The sequence below is a fragment of the Hippopotamus amphibius genome, chromosome 1, assembly GCF_030028045.1.
Source record: "Hippopotamus amphibius kiboko isolate mHipAmp2 chromosome 1, mHipAmp2.hap2, whole genome shotgun sequence".
Classification (NCBI taxonomy): domain Eukaryota; kingdom Metazoa; phylum Chordata; class Mammalia; order Artiodactyla; family Hippopotamidae; genus Hippopotamus; species Hippopotamus amphibius.
This window is the reverse complement of record NC_080186.1, coordinates 160,559,951-160,572,215: the sequence shown is the minus strand read 5'-3', so window position 1 is coordinate 160,572,215 and position 12,265 is coordinate 160,559,951. Positions and strand designations below refer to the sequence as shown.

Below are 12,265 nucleotides of genomic sequence, written 5' to 3'. Positions count from 1 at the left end.
ACGTGAAAGATGTCAGATGACGATTCCACTGGATGACAATTCCATAAAATTGGTCACGTTGACGCTTATCTGTTCATTCTAGAGTACTTCCAGAAGCAGATTTCACCTCTTTAAGGATTATCTCAGAACTCTGGAATAAGAAGAAAATGCCTTGGTCCTTCCTTCCAGAATTTTCTTTCCATCGAATGTTAAAAAAATTCCCATACTCTGCCAACCTAATGTAAGACAGAGAGATGAGAGATACATCTCATTAACATCACTTTATCTCCAATTAAATTACGTTCTTTGAGGCTGAAAACAAGACAGTAGGTGGAGACAGCTATCACCCTTGGCATTCTTGCTTTTTGGGCCCTGGGTAAAAAGTAGAGGGAAACATCCCCTTTCTGAATAATGTTATAGTTGTTGTTTTATTGCTCTGTCTTTAGTAGTGTTTTCTTCTGAAGCATAGCTAATTGGTAATTTATAGTCAACAAGTACCAATGCCTTAGCTATTTTTTATATTTTTATTTACCTACAAGACAACTGATCTGGACACTTCAAAAAATTCAATATCAATAAAATACAGGGGGCTGTTCTAGAATAAGCAGTTGTAACACGCAATACAATCACAAAACTTGCTTAAAAAACAAATTTTCTAAGACATTCCTGATATCAAGTGGTTAAGAAGATAAGCACATTTGTAAAAGGAACTCAAGAATGAATATAAATTCTTAAGTTGAAAACTGAGGGAGGACAATGGAAGGATAATTAATGAAATTTATTAGGGACTGGATTTTAGATAATATGGAATTACTGTTACTTCGGTACACTGAGAGAACTACTTGAAAATATTCCATTCAGACTGCCATCAGTCTGAAAGAAAGGACTGGCATTTCCTTAATGTTTTGGATAAAATAAACACTCCGAAAGGACGCGGGGTGGCGCTGCAGCATTAAAAGTGGAAGGAAGAAAGCTACCAGTCTGCTCCTCTAGCCAGTTGCTCTACTAAAGATGCAACCAGGAAGAGGAGGCTTTCTAAGGCAGTGGCTCCGGTAAATCAGGGCCCTAGGCATCTCCACTTATCCCAGTATCTGAGTGATACTGGGAGACAGATCAGCAACAACGTGAATCCGAGCTGGGTCAAGTTTGCTGGGAGACGAGGGCGATGGAGGCAGGAGAGAGACAGGAACGCTTTCTGAAACAAAGGCAAGTCTTGGTATTCTTTGTTTTGCTGGGCATAACTCAGGCTGGTTCTGAGCCTAGGCATTATTCAGTGGCCGAAGAAATGGACAGTGGCTCCTTTGTGGCCAATCTGTTGAAAGACTTGGGGCTGGAGGTAGCCGACCTAGCTGCGCGGGCGCCCCGGGTCATTTCCAAGGGGAAAAAAATGGGTTTGCATTTTGATAGGCAGACGGGGGATTTGTTGTTATATGAGAAACTGGACCGGGAGGAGCTGTGTGGCCCTACCGAGCCCTGTGTACTACCTTTCCAGATGTTATTGGAAAATCCCTTGCAGTTTTTCCAGGCTGAGCTGCGGATTAGGGACATAAATGATCATTCCCCTGTTTTCCTAGACAAAGAAATGATTTTGAAAATTTCAGAAAGTATCACTCCTGGAACTACTTTCCTAATAGAGCGTGCCCAGGACTTAGATGTAGGAAGCAATGGTCTCCAAAGTTATACAGTCAGCCCCAATTCCCACTTCCATCTTAAATTACAAGACAGTTTCGACGGCACAATATTACCACAGCTGGTGCTGGACAAAGCACTGGATCGAGAGGAACAGCCTGAGATCAGATTAACCCTCACAGCGCTGGATGGTGGGATTCCACCCAGGCCTGGGACCGCCCTAATCCGCATTGAAGTCTTAGATATCAATGATAATGCCCCCGAGTTTGCAAAGCTGCACTATGAGGTGCAGGTCCTGGAAAACAGCCCCATTGGATCCCAGGTAGCCATCGTCTCTGCCAGAGATTTAGATATTGGAGCCTATGGAGAAATATCTTATGTATTTTCCCAAGCATCTGAAGATATTCGCAAAACATTTCGAATAAATGCAAAATCGGGAGAACTCCTTTTAAAACAGGAACTGGATTTTGAATCTGTTCAGACTTACACATTAAATATTCAGGCGACAGATGGTGGGGGCCTTTCTGGCAGTTGTGTGGTGTTTGTCCAAGTAATGGATTTGAATGACAACCCGCCGGAACTGACCATGTCAACACTTATCAGCGACATCCCAGAAAACTTGCAGGAGACCATAATTGCTGTATTCAGCGTTTCAGATCCTGACTCAGGAGACAATGGAAGGATGGTCTGCTCCATTCAAGATGGTCTTCCTTTCATCCTTAAACCCTCTGTTGAGAATTTTTACACTTTAATCACAAACACAGCCCTGGACCGAGAAACAAGATCCCAATATAACATGACCATCACCATCTCAGATATGGGGACCCCCAGGCTGAAAACCGAGCACAACATAACCGTGCGGGTGTCCGACGTCAACGACAACGCCCCCGCCTTCACCCAGACCGCCTACACCCTGCGGGTGCGCGAGAACAACAGCCCCGCCCTGCACATCGGCAGCGTCAGCGCCACAGACAGAGACGCGGGCGCCAACGCCCAGGTCACCTACTCGCTGCTGCCGCCCCACGACCCGCACGTGCCCCTCGCCTCCCTGGTGTCCGTCAACCCGGACAACGGCCACCTGTTCGCCCTGAGGTCGCTGGACTACGAGGCCCTGCGGGCCTTCGAGTTCCGCGTGGGCGCCGCCGACCGCGGCTCGCCGCCGCTCAGCAGCCAGGCGCTGGTGCGCGTGCTCGTGGAGGACGCCAACGACAACGCGCCCTTCGTGCTGCACCCGCTGCAGAACGCCTCGGCGCCCTGCACCGAGCTGGTGCCCAGGGCGGCCGAGGCGGGCTACCTGGTGACCAAGGTGGTGGCGGTGGACGGCGACGCGGGCCAGAACGCCTGGCTGTCGTACCAGCTGCTCAAGGCCACGGAGCCCGGGCTGTTCGGCGTGTGGGCGCACAACGGCGAGGTGCGCACGGCCCGGCCGCTGAGCGAGCGCGACGCGGCCAAGCAGCGGCTGGTGGTGCAGGTCAAGGACAACGGCGAGCCGCCGCTGTCGGCCAGCGTCACGCTGCACGTGCTGCTGGTGGACGGCTTCTCGCAGCCCTACCTGCCGGCCCCGGAAGCGGAAGCGGCGGACGCGGGCCCGGCCGACCCGCTCACCGTCTACCTGGTGGTGGCCCTGGCGTCGGTGTCGTCGCTCTTCCTCTTCTCGGTGCTGGTGTTCGTGGCGGTGCGGCTGCGCAGGAGGGGCGGGGCGGCCTCGGTGGGCCGCCGTTCGGTGCCCGAGGGCCACTTTCCGGGCCCGCTGGTGGACGTCAGCGGCACGGGGACCCTGTCCCAGAGCTACCAGTACGAGGTGTGTCTGACGGGAGGCTCCGGGTTAAATGAGCTTAAATTCTTGAAGCCGATTCTGCCTAGTGGTCTGGTTCAAGACACTGGGCAGGACTAGCGCAAAATGGCAATTGGAAGAATACCGTAGGTTTCATTAACAGAAGAATCAAAAAGTTGTTTGGCTACGAATGCCTTCTTTTAAATCAAGGCTCTTGAGTTGATACAGTATTTTGTTTATATATTGATTTTACTTTCTCTCTCGTTAGTTAATCCTTGCATGTTCTCCTTTTTTCATCTGCTCCCTATCTTTTCAATCCAGTCTTAATGCCTCTTTTTCTAACAGGTGAGTAAAAATAAATGCATTGTCTTTTAGTGATGCTTTCAGAGAGGGTTATTTAAGGTAGTTATTTCAAATTCTATATTCAAAGCGATGTAGAGAGTTCTGAACCACCAGTCTTATAATTTACCCTGTTGAATATAGTCAGACAATATTCTTTATAATACTCCTAAAGCAGCTTTGTCTGTAGTTAATGAAGTGGATAGATAAAAATATTTTCTTTAAAATATACCATTTTAAAGTGTATCATTTTTCAGAGGCTTAGTACTCAAATAAAACTTATACATATAATTCATTTTCTGTTTAACATTCGCAATTAATATTTCAACATTGTGCATGCTTATATTGGCCAAAAGTGGACAAAATGTAGGTTAAGTCGGATTACTCTTAGATTTGCCTACTGTGTACTTATGATGGATAACTGACAAAAAAGAATTAAACATAAGGTATTTTGAACAACTGATCGTACCTTTTCCATTTGGCATAAAAACATAAGGCATCTGGCGGGATGACAATTTATTTTGTAACTTCTGAGATGTAAATATTATCAACCCGAGGGCCATTCTAAAAAATTTCAAGGAAGTACGTGCATATATGTTCTCTTAATGCTTTATAGTAAAAACGGTGTCCTATCCAATCTTACTTTTAAAAAAATTAATATCTACTTGGCATTTATATGGTGATACATGAAAGAAATATTTTGTTTCCTCTCTTAGTTCCCTCCTTCAGATTTCAACTTGACATGATTTAGGATTATGTATGGTCCTTCTGGGATAAACAATGCCCATCCACATCAGCATTCTACCTCCTATAGAGTAATTAAAAGAAGATGAGAAGAATGGGAAGTTCTAAAGAAGAGAGAGCAATATCTAAATTAGCTGCAGTTAAGAATAAAATCTTGAAACAACTAAACATCAATTTTTTTGTCTATTTTGAATGAAATAGAAAAAACTTATTTTAAAGTAAAATAATATTTAGTCCCCAGTTAAAGAATCTGATTAGGAAAAAAATAAAATTTCTCTTCATAAGCATTTTCTCATCCAGAGGGAGAGAACTTTCCAGGAATTGAATATTCCTGACTAGAAGAAAGAGAGCCGAAGTTTCTCAAAGATTTTGAAAATTCTTCAAAGAGAAAAAGAATGTTAACTAGATGTTAACTAGACTTATGTCATCATTTGCGATATGCACAAATATCAAATCATTATGTATCATACCTGAAACTAATATAGTGTTATATGTCAATTACAGCTCAAAAACATCCACAAAACCTAATGACCATAAGAAACAAAATTTAATATTGACGTCTTCAATCACACATAAAGTTATAATCACATTACAATGGTGTTATTTTATATAACTGAAAGTCAAATACATGAATCCTTAATAGTCAGGGGAAAGAGCATTTCCTTTCACTCATTAAGTACTTTGTAGAGATATTTGAATCTGGCTCTTTGGTCAATTTTTTTTTTCTTCTTTTCATACTTAGCTGAATTTTCATGAATATCAGAGAAGAGACAAAGAATTCTGATCAAGACTTCTCTGTATTAGGCTGGCTTAGTTCCAGATAGTGTCAGAGCCAGGGACGTTTTCAACTATGGGAAATATGGAGGCCAGTTCTTTTTTGGCCAATATCGTATATAATTTGGGACTCAAATTGGAGGGGCTATATAACCAGGGAGTCATTTCAATCCAGAATTAAGAACAGACACTTAGTAATATCTTAGTTGAAAGATGCATTGAATTCATATATTGTTGAGAAATGATCAGAGTTTAGTAAAGCCATAAAAGATCACTTGGACTAAATGTGAAGATAGGAAACAATTATACCTTACTGTTGGTTCAGAGTTGCTCTTATTTCTTGGCTATTGGAAACCTTTTACCCTTTTATTTGAAGACAACTTTCAGAAACTTCTTTATCTAGATATTAAGTACATGACAGGGCACTATATGTATAGTACTAACTATTGTTGCCACTTTTTGGAATTCCCCAAACTGGAAATCTGGCATGAGGTTAAAAAAAAACTTTCTACATTAATAATAATTTTCTAGTAATTTTTCTTCTAAGAGGATGGACAAATTCATTACTGTGAATTATTTCCAGATTGATCTCTTGTTAATATTCTAATCTGGTTTTTAACACTGAAAAGCAGAGAGATGAAAATGAACTTTAAATTTTTATGTAGAGTTGTTAAAAGACTAAACTGTATTCAAATATTACTCATTAAAACTAGTGAAGTAACTTACCACACTTTTAGTAAATCTTCCTTAATCCTTAAATATGGCTTCCTTACAAATGAAGACTTTAAAAGATGGCACTTTTAAAAAATATATCCCACTACTCTATTTTTCTTGTCAGAGTAGACTGTTATAAGTTTTAAAGCTGGAAACTTATTAGTCATAATTCAGAGTTATTTCTATGTCTAATCCTCATATTCTTAGCCACTGGCTTGGTTGATCATAGATTTTAAAATGTAAACTATTTTTCCTTCTTTTGGTATTAAAGACTGTTCATGAAAAGTTTATCAGTCTAGTTCTCATTTTTTTATCTGCAAACTTCTTTACTCTAAGATTTTTTTTTTATTCTTGATGTTCCGATACTTGCTGGGTCCAAACCTGAGATTCACCCAATATATTGAATTTTTTTTAAGTAACTATAGTTTTCCCTAAAAAATTTCCATTTCCATTTGCCAGGTTTTCACAACAATTTGTTCTTCTTCTTTTTTTCTTTTTCACAATTGCCATTTCCTTCTTTTTTTATTGGAGGAAATTAAATATCTTTTAAGTTCTTTCCATACTGTTCCAATCTCTATTTCTTATGTATACATTGTTTTATTTGTTGAGTGTGTTTTCTACACTGTTAGTCTTGTTAGTTGGTGATATTTTATTGAGAATTCATATGCTATTGGAGGTTTCCCTCATACCAGTATGGGTTTTGGTAGTCTTGCGAAGGGAGGAAGGAGCTCAAGGTGGTTACAGCCTCAGGCTCTACAAATCCAAGCCTTTTTTAAAAAATAAATTTATTTATTTATTGGCTGCGTTGGGTCTTCGTTGCTGCACATGGGCTTTCTCTAGTTGCAGGCTTTCTCTAGTTGTGGCAAGTGGGAGCTACTCTTCATTGTGAGTGTAGGCTCAATAGTTGTGACACACGGGCTTAGTTGCTCCACGGCACGTGTGATCTTGCAGCAGAGATCGAACCAGTGTCCCCTGCATTGGCAGGGGGTTTTTAACCATTGTGCTGCCTAGCAAGTCCCAAACCAAGCCTTAATTAAGAAGCTTAGCTCAACTGTGCCACACACAGGCAGAAGTTCTGGACCAACACCTAATTATGTGTTTGAGCCGGGCCCCTGTCTCTCTTGGGTGGCACTGCTCTGCATTTGCTCTATGAAATAAAATCTTAGGGACTGTCACCCTCTGCTTCTTGGCTGTCATGATGTCTGATAAGGCTATAGACATGAGAGCTAATGCAGACATCATTTACTTTTCAGTCTTCAGAATGAACAAGCTGATTTAATCTTAGAGTAAATCTGATTTTGAGAAAAATGAGTTGTAACTGAAGTAACTGATACATGAGAATTACCTACAGGGAAAAAACATGATCTTAATGTGGATGGCAGTGCTACACATGGTGGTCCTGGATGACACATACAACTTGCAGGATGACAAATAAAACCCACTGCTAAGCAATCCTATATTGTGTACTGAGTTGGTACCAGATAGAAAAAGGTGGTATCCTGGATGGTGACCTGAGCTAGAACTCATGACTCTTTTATCAATGATTCAAAGCCTCAAAGTACTTAATGTTTGGCATGTGGACCCACAACCCGGAAGTATGGAGCACTGAAGCATATCTAGGCTGTAAGAGATAGACACAGCCAGGCACAAGCTTGTGCTGTTATTAACGACATCTAGAAGCCACCTTCTATTTGGCACAGTTGTGTTACACCTGATTTAGGACCTATCCCAGCCCTACCTTCCATGCCTTGAACCACCCACCAAAGTTTACTCAAGCCAACACGTGCTCTATCCTCTTGATCACTGATTTGATTTAGCCATCTTCCTCTTTGAATTCTCTCTGCTCCTATTCAATGATGCTCCAATGTGGAGCATGAACAGAGAGCCTTCAGCGGACTGCTGCTCATAAGGCCGTCTTCTGAGCATTATGGGGATGTTGACATCACTGGGACTTAGTTCCAGAACTATTAACATGAGAGGTTTCTGACTGGAATATCAGAGACAAATACATTCGGATTTTTGAAGCCAATCATCTCCAACTAATATGGGCTGTCCACGAGGGAAGACTATGATGAGAAACTCAACTTCTAGAAAAATTAGAAGTTTATCAAAAATTAAAATTGTCCCCTCTAAATATTGTCATTTGAGGTTTTTTTCCCCCTAAATTTCTTTATCTCTGGGGAAATGGATTTCTTCATCCTGAATGTTTCATCGTATTCAATAAGATTTAATCAGTAATCAAAAAACTTTCCACAAAGAAAAGCCCAGGACTAGATGGCTTCACTGGTGAATTCTACTGAACATTTAAAGAATTAACACCAGGGACTTCCCTGGTGGTCCAGTGGCTAAAACTCTGCGTTCCCAGTGCAGGGGGCCCAGGGTTCAATCCCTGGTCAGGGAGCTAGATCCCACATGCCACAACTAATGATCCCGCATGCCATAATGAAGATCCTCCATGCAGCAACTAAGACTCGGCATAGGTAAATAACTAACTAAATAAATATTAAAAAAAATTAACACCAATCCTTCACAAACTTGTTAAAAAAAAAAAAAAAGGAGCAGGGACCACTTCCCAATTCATTCTATGAGGCCAGTATTACCTTGCTGCCAGAACCAGACAAAGATAACACAAGGAAAGAAAATTAAATACCAATATCTCCTGTAAATGTAGATACAAAAAACCCTCAACAAAATAATAGCAAACTGACTCCAGCAACATATAAAAAGGATTATACATCATGACCAAGTGGGGTTTGCCCCAGAAATGCAAGGTTGATTTAACATATGAAAGTCAATCAATGCAATACATCATATTAACAGAAAAGGAAAACCATACAACCATTTCAATAAATGCAGAAAAAGCATTGTACATAATCCAACACCTTTTCATGATAAAAACACTTATGAAGCTAAGAATAATAGGGAATCTCCTCAACCTGATAAATGGCAACTATAAAAACCCACATCTAACTTCGCATTTAATGGTGAAAGACTGAAAGCTTTCTCCCTAAGATCATAAACAAAACAAGGATGTTCCCTCTCACTGTTCCTATTTAACACTGTACTAGAAGTTCTAGCCAGAGCAATTAGACAAGAAAAAGAAATAAAATAATTCAGATTGGAGACGAAGTAAAAGTATCTCTTCAGGTGACATGATTGTGCATATAGAAAATCCTGAGTCCCCCAAAAAACTACTAAAATTAATAAATGAATTCAGTAAAGGATACAAGACCAATATACAAAAATCAATAGTATTTCTATACACTAGTGTTGGACAATACAAAAATAAAATGAAGAAAACACTTCCACTTATGATAACATCAACAATAATAAAATACTTAGGAATAAATTTAATAAGTGCAAGACTTGTATGCTGAACACTACAAAACATCAATGAAAGAAATTAAAGAAAACCTAAGTAAATCAAAAGTGTTCATGAGTTGGAAGATTTAACATTGGTTTAACTGAATCCCTATCAAAATCCCAGAAGGCTTTTTTTTTTGCAGAAATTGGCAAATTGAAGCTAAAATTCACCTGGAAATGCAAGGGACCCAGAATAGCCAAAACAATGTTGAAAAATAACAAAATGGGAGGGCTCACATTTTTTGATAAATATTTTGAATATTTTGGTACATTAAATATACAAATACTATTTTTAATTTAGTTTGTAATCCAAGGAATTATTAGAAATTATATTGGATTTCATCACAAATTTCTAAGGCCACTCTAATTATTCAAATATCTCCTTTCTAAATTTGCATTTCAATTAGTGTGATTTTTAAAAACATCTTATAGGTTTAGTTTGGAAGGTTAGCTAGCAGATATTAAATTTCAGTTTGCTTTCCCCGGTGAGCAGTATTGTTTGCTTTACAGTTATTTCATTTGAATGGCCAGCTGATGTATCTAGTTTATCTATTTAGTAGAAAATTCCAAGAGATAATTCCTTTTATAAGAATTTCTAATAAAATCCACAAACTATTTATAATAACCAATTATCAATGCTAGCCTAATATTTTGAAATAATACTATTTGAAGTATGATTTCAGTAACTAAAAGTACTAGTTAAAATCTAATACCCATTTAACCAATTTATCTCTCCTCTCAACAATTAATGTTTAATATCCCTCTGTACTTTCCCCCTTCAAGTTAAGAACAAAACAGCCCCTAAGTCATCAGGAAGCTTAAAAAACATTCTCTCTCTTTTTTTTTTTAAACAAGTGCGGCTATTCAAAACTTCAAAGTATGTGTTTAGCATTTGAACTTTAGGACTTCTTGTATTCAAATTCCTTTAAAATGATTTTTGTCTTTCCCTCGATATTTAAAATTCTTGCCTATATTTTACCGGAGAGGAATTAAAACTGATATTTAATTACCAGATTATCCCTCTAACTATTCTATCTCTCTGTATATTCAAAATGGAAAAAATGTTTTAAATATTGTGCTTCAGGTCTGGCAACCAATTGTGTAAGTTGTTGTATGAATCCTTCAGAATGGACGCAGCTTTCCTGACTGGCATGGAATGATTTTGCAGGTGGTCATTCTCTTTATCACTAATGCCTCTTCCATGCAGATATAATAGTTTTTTTCTGATAAGTTTGGTAGTTTGGCAAAATAATCCATGATGCAGTGTTAGACGATCATTCTTAGGCCACCTTTCTTGATTTTAACTTTACATCCTAATAACATTTCAAATATTTTTCTCATATATATATATATACACATATATATAAAAGCTACAAGGAATTCATTATTCATGTCATTCTTAGTTTTTTTAAACCTAATTAATGATCTCAACAAAACACTCTTAGTTTTCCTTTGAATTTCTAAATTTTGTAAGCACCTCTTTTTGCTGGTACCCTTCTCTAAATGGAGACAAACCATTTAAAAGAGTCTTATATTAACTGAAAATTTGAATACAAATATATTTCACCTAAGATATCTATATAAGGCAAGGCTGAAGTCTGGATCTAAATTTTCTAAAAAGTTGTTCACCTCTCCAATTCCACTTAAGTAGATCAAAGAATGAATTCTGGAGCCATTCTATAACAGTTTGAATCCTAGCTCTGCCATTTCACATGGTGTGTGACTATAGGCAGGTTATTTAAACTTTCTGTTCCCCAATTTCTTTGTCTATAAAATGTGCCTAGTAAGAATGCTCACCTCATAGGGTTGTTTGAGGGATAAAATGACTTAGTGTATGTAAAAATGCTTAGAATACTATCTGGTATATAGTGACACATATATGTTAATATTACCTAGATTTTATTTGCTTTGGATTGACAAAAGGAACCAAAAAGAGCTAATTTGCAACACTATTTCTATGTCAACATATAGGAACAAATAAACAAGATCTAGTTTGAATTTTGTCCTGAACTCTTTAACTTGAATCTAGCTAGAAACAATTTTTGTTGTTTTATTCAGGAAATTTGCTTTCCATTTATATCTAAAACAATATTCTTTCTTTTTTTCTTTTCAGTATGTTTATTTTTTTTCATTTCACTTAATGTTGATATAATTTCTCTGATTTGCCTTAAACATGAAAGAAAATTCTAAAGTATATTAATATGATTATTGCTGTTACTATATCTCTTACAACAGGAATTAAAAGAACTAGAATAAAAGTAAATTTAATTGAACAGTGTTTAGTCTGAAATTATACTCTCATCTCTCAGAATTCTGCATTCAGTGTCAGACATGTTCATGGCTGAATGCACGATCTGACAGTAATCTTATAGGTAGAAATGATCATTAGTGGATTAATTAATTTATCCAACTGATATTTACTGAATGACTACTATAGTCCAGGGTTATTTCAAAAATAATTTTTCCTGGGACTTCCCTGGCAGACCAGCGGTTGAGACTCTGCACTTCCACTTCAGGGGAGGTGGGTTCAATCCCTGGTCAGGGAATTAAGATCCTGCATCCCGTGCGGCTCAGCCAAAAAAAAGTAATAATAATAACTTTTCCTAGTACTTTCTATCATTATCAGAATCTAAGATTACTGACATGCTTTTAAAATAATTCATTCAGTGTGATTCATAATTTATGAAGTTAATTAAGTAATTGAATTACAAGATTTTTAAGGAGGAGAAATCCCATATGTGCCAAGATAAGTGGTACGCCATTCAATATACTAATTGTAATCATTAAACTAGTTAACTGTGTCTCAGTTAACTTACAGTATCAGGGAAATCACAATAGCTGCACTGAAATCCATTTTATAAACAAGTCTCTCTTCTTCACCATAAATGAGTGACAAAGCTTGAGGTACCCTTTACTCACAGATTAAAATGCTTTAAATCACAGCTTCTT

At 38.4% G+C, this 12,265-nt stretch overlaps 1 protein-coding gene across 1 annotated transcript; it reads left to right on the top strand.

The window, feature by feature from the left end:
• Nucleotides 1-1,022: 1,022 nt before the first annotated feature.
• LOC130860310 (protocadherin beta-2-like) lies at nucleotides 1,023-3,502 on the top strand. Its single transcript, XM_057748324.1, has one exon. The coding sequence runs from the start codon at nucleotides 1,145-1,147 to the stop codon at nucleotides 3,500-3,502; it is 2,358 nt and encodes a 785-aa protein (XP_057604307.1). The 5' UTR covers nucleotides 1,023-1,144.
• Nucleotides 3,503-12,265: the final 8,763 nt, after the last annotated feature.

Bases quoted from the DNA above. Each gene is read 5' to 3' on its own strand.
- LOC130860310 (XM_057748324.1), top strand. From the start codon at position 1,145: ATGGAGGCAGGAGAGAGACAGGAACGCTTTCTGAAACAAAGGCAAGTC.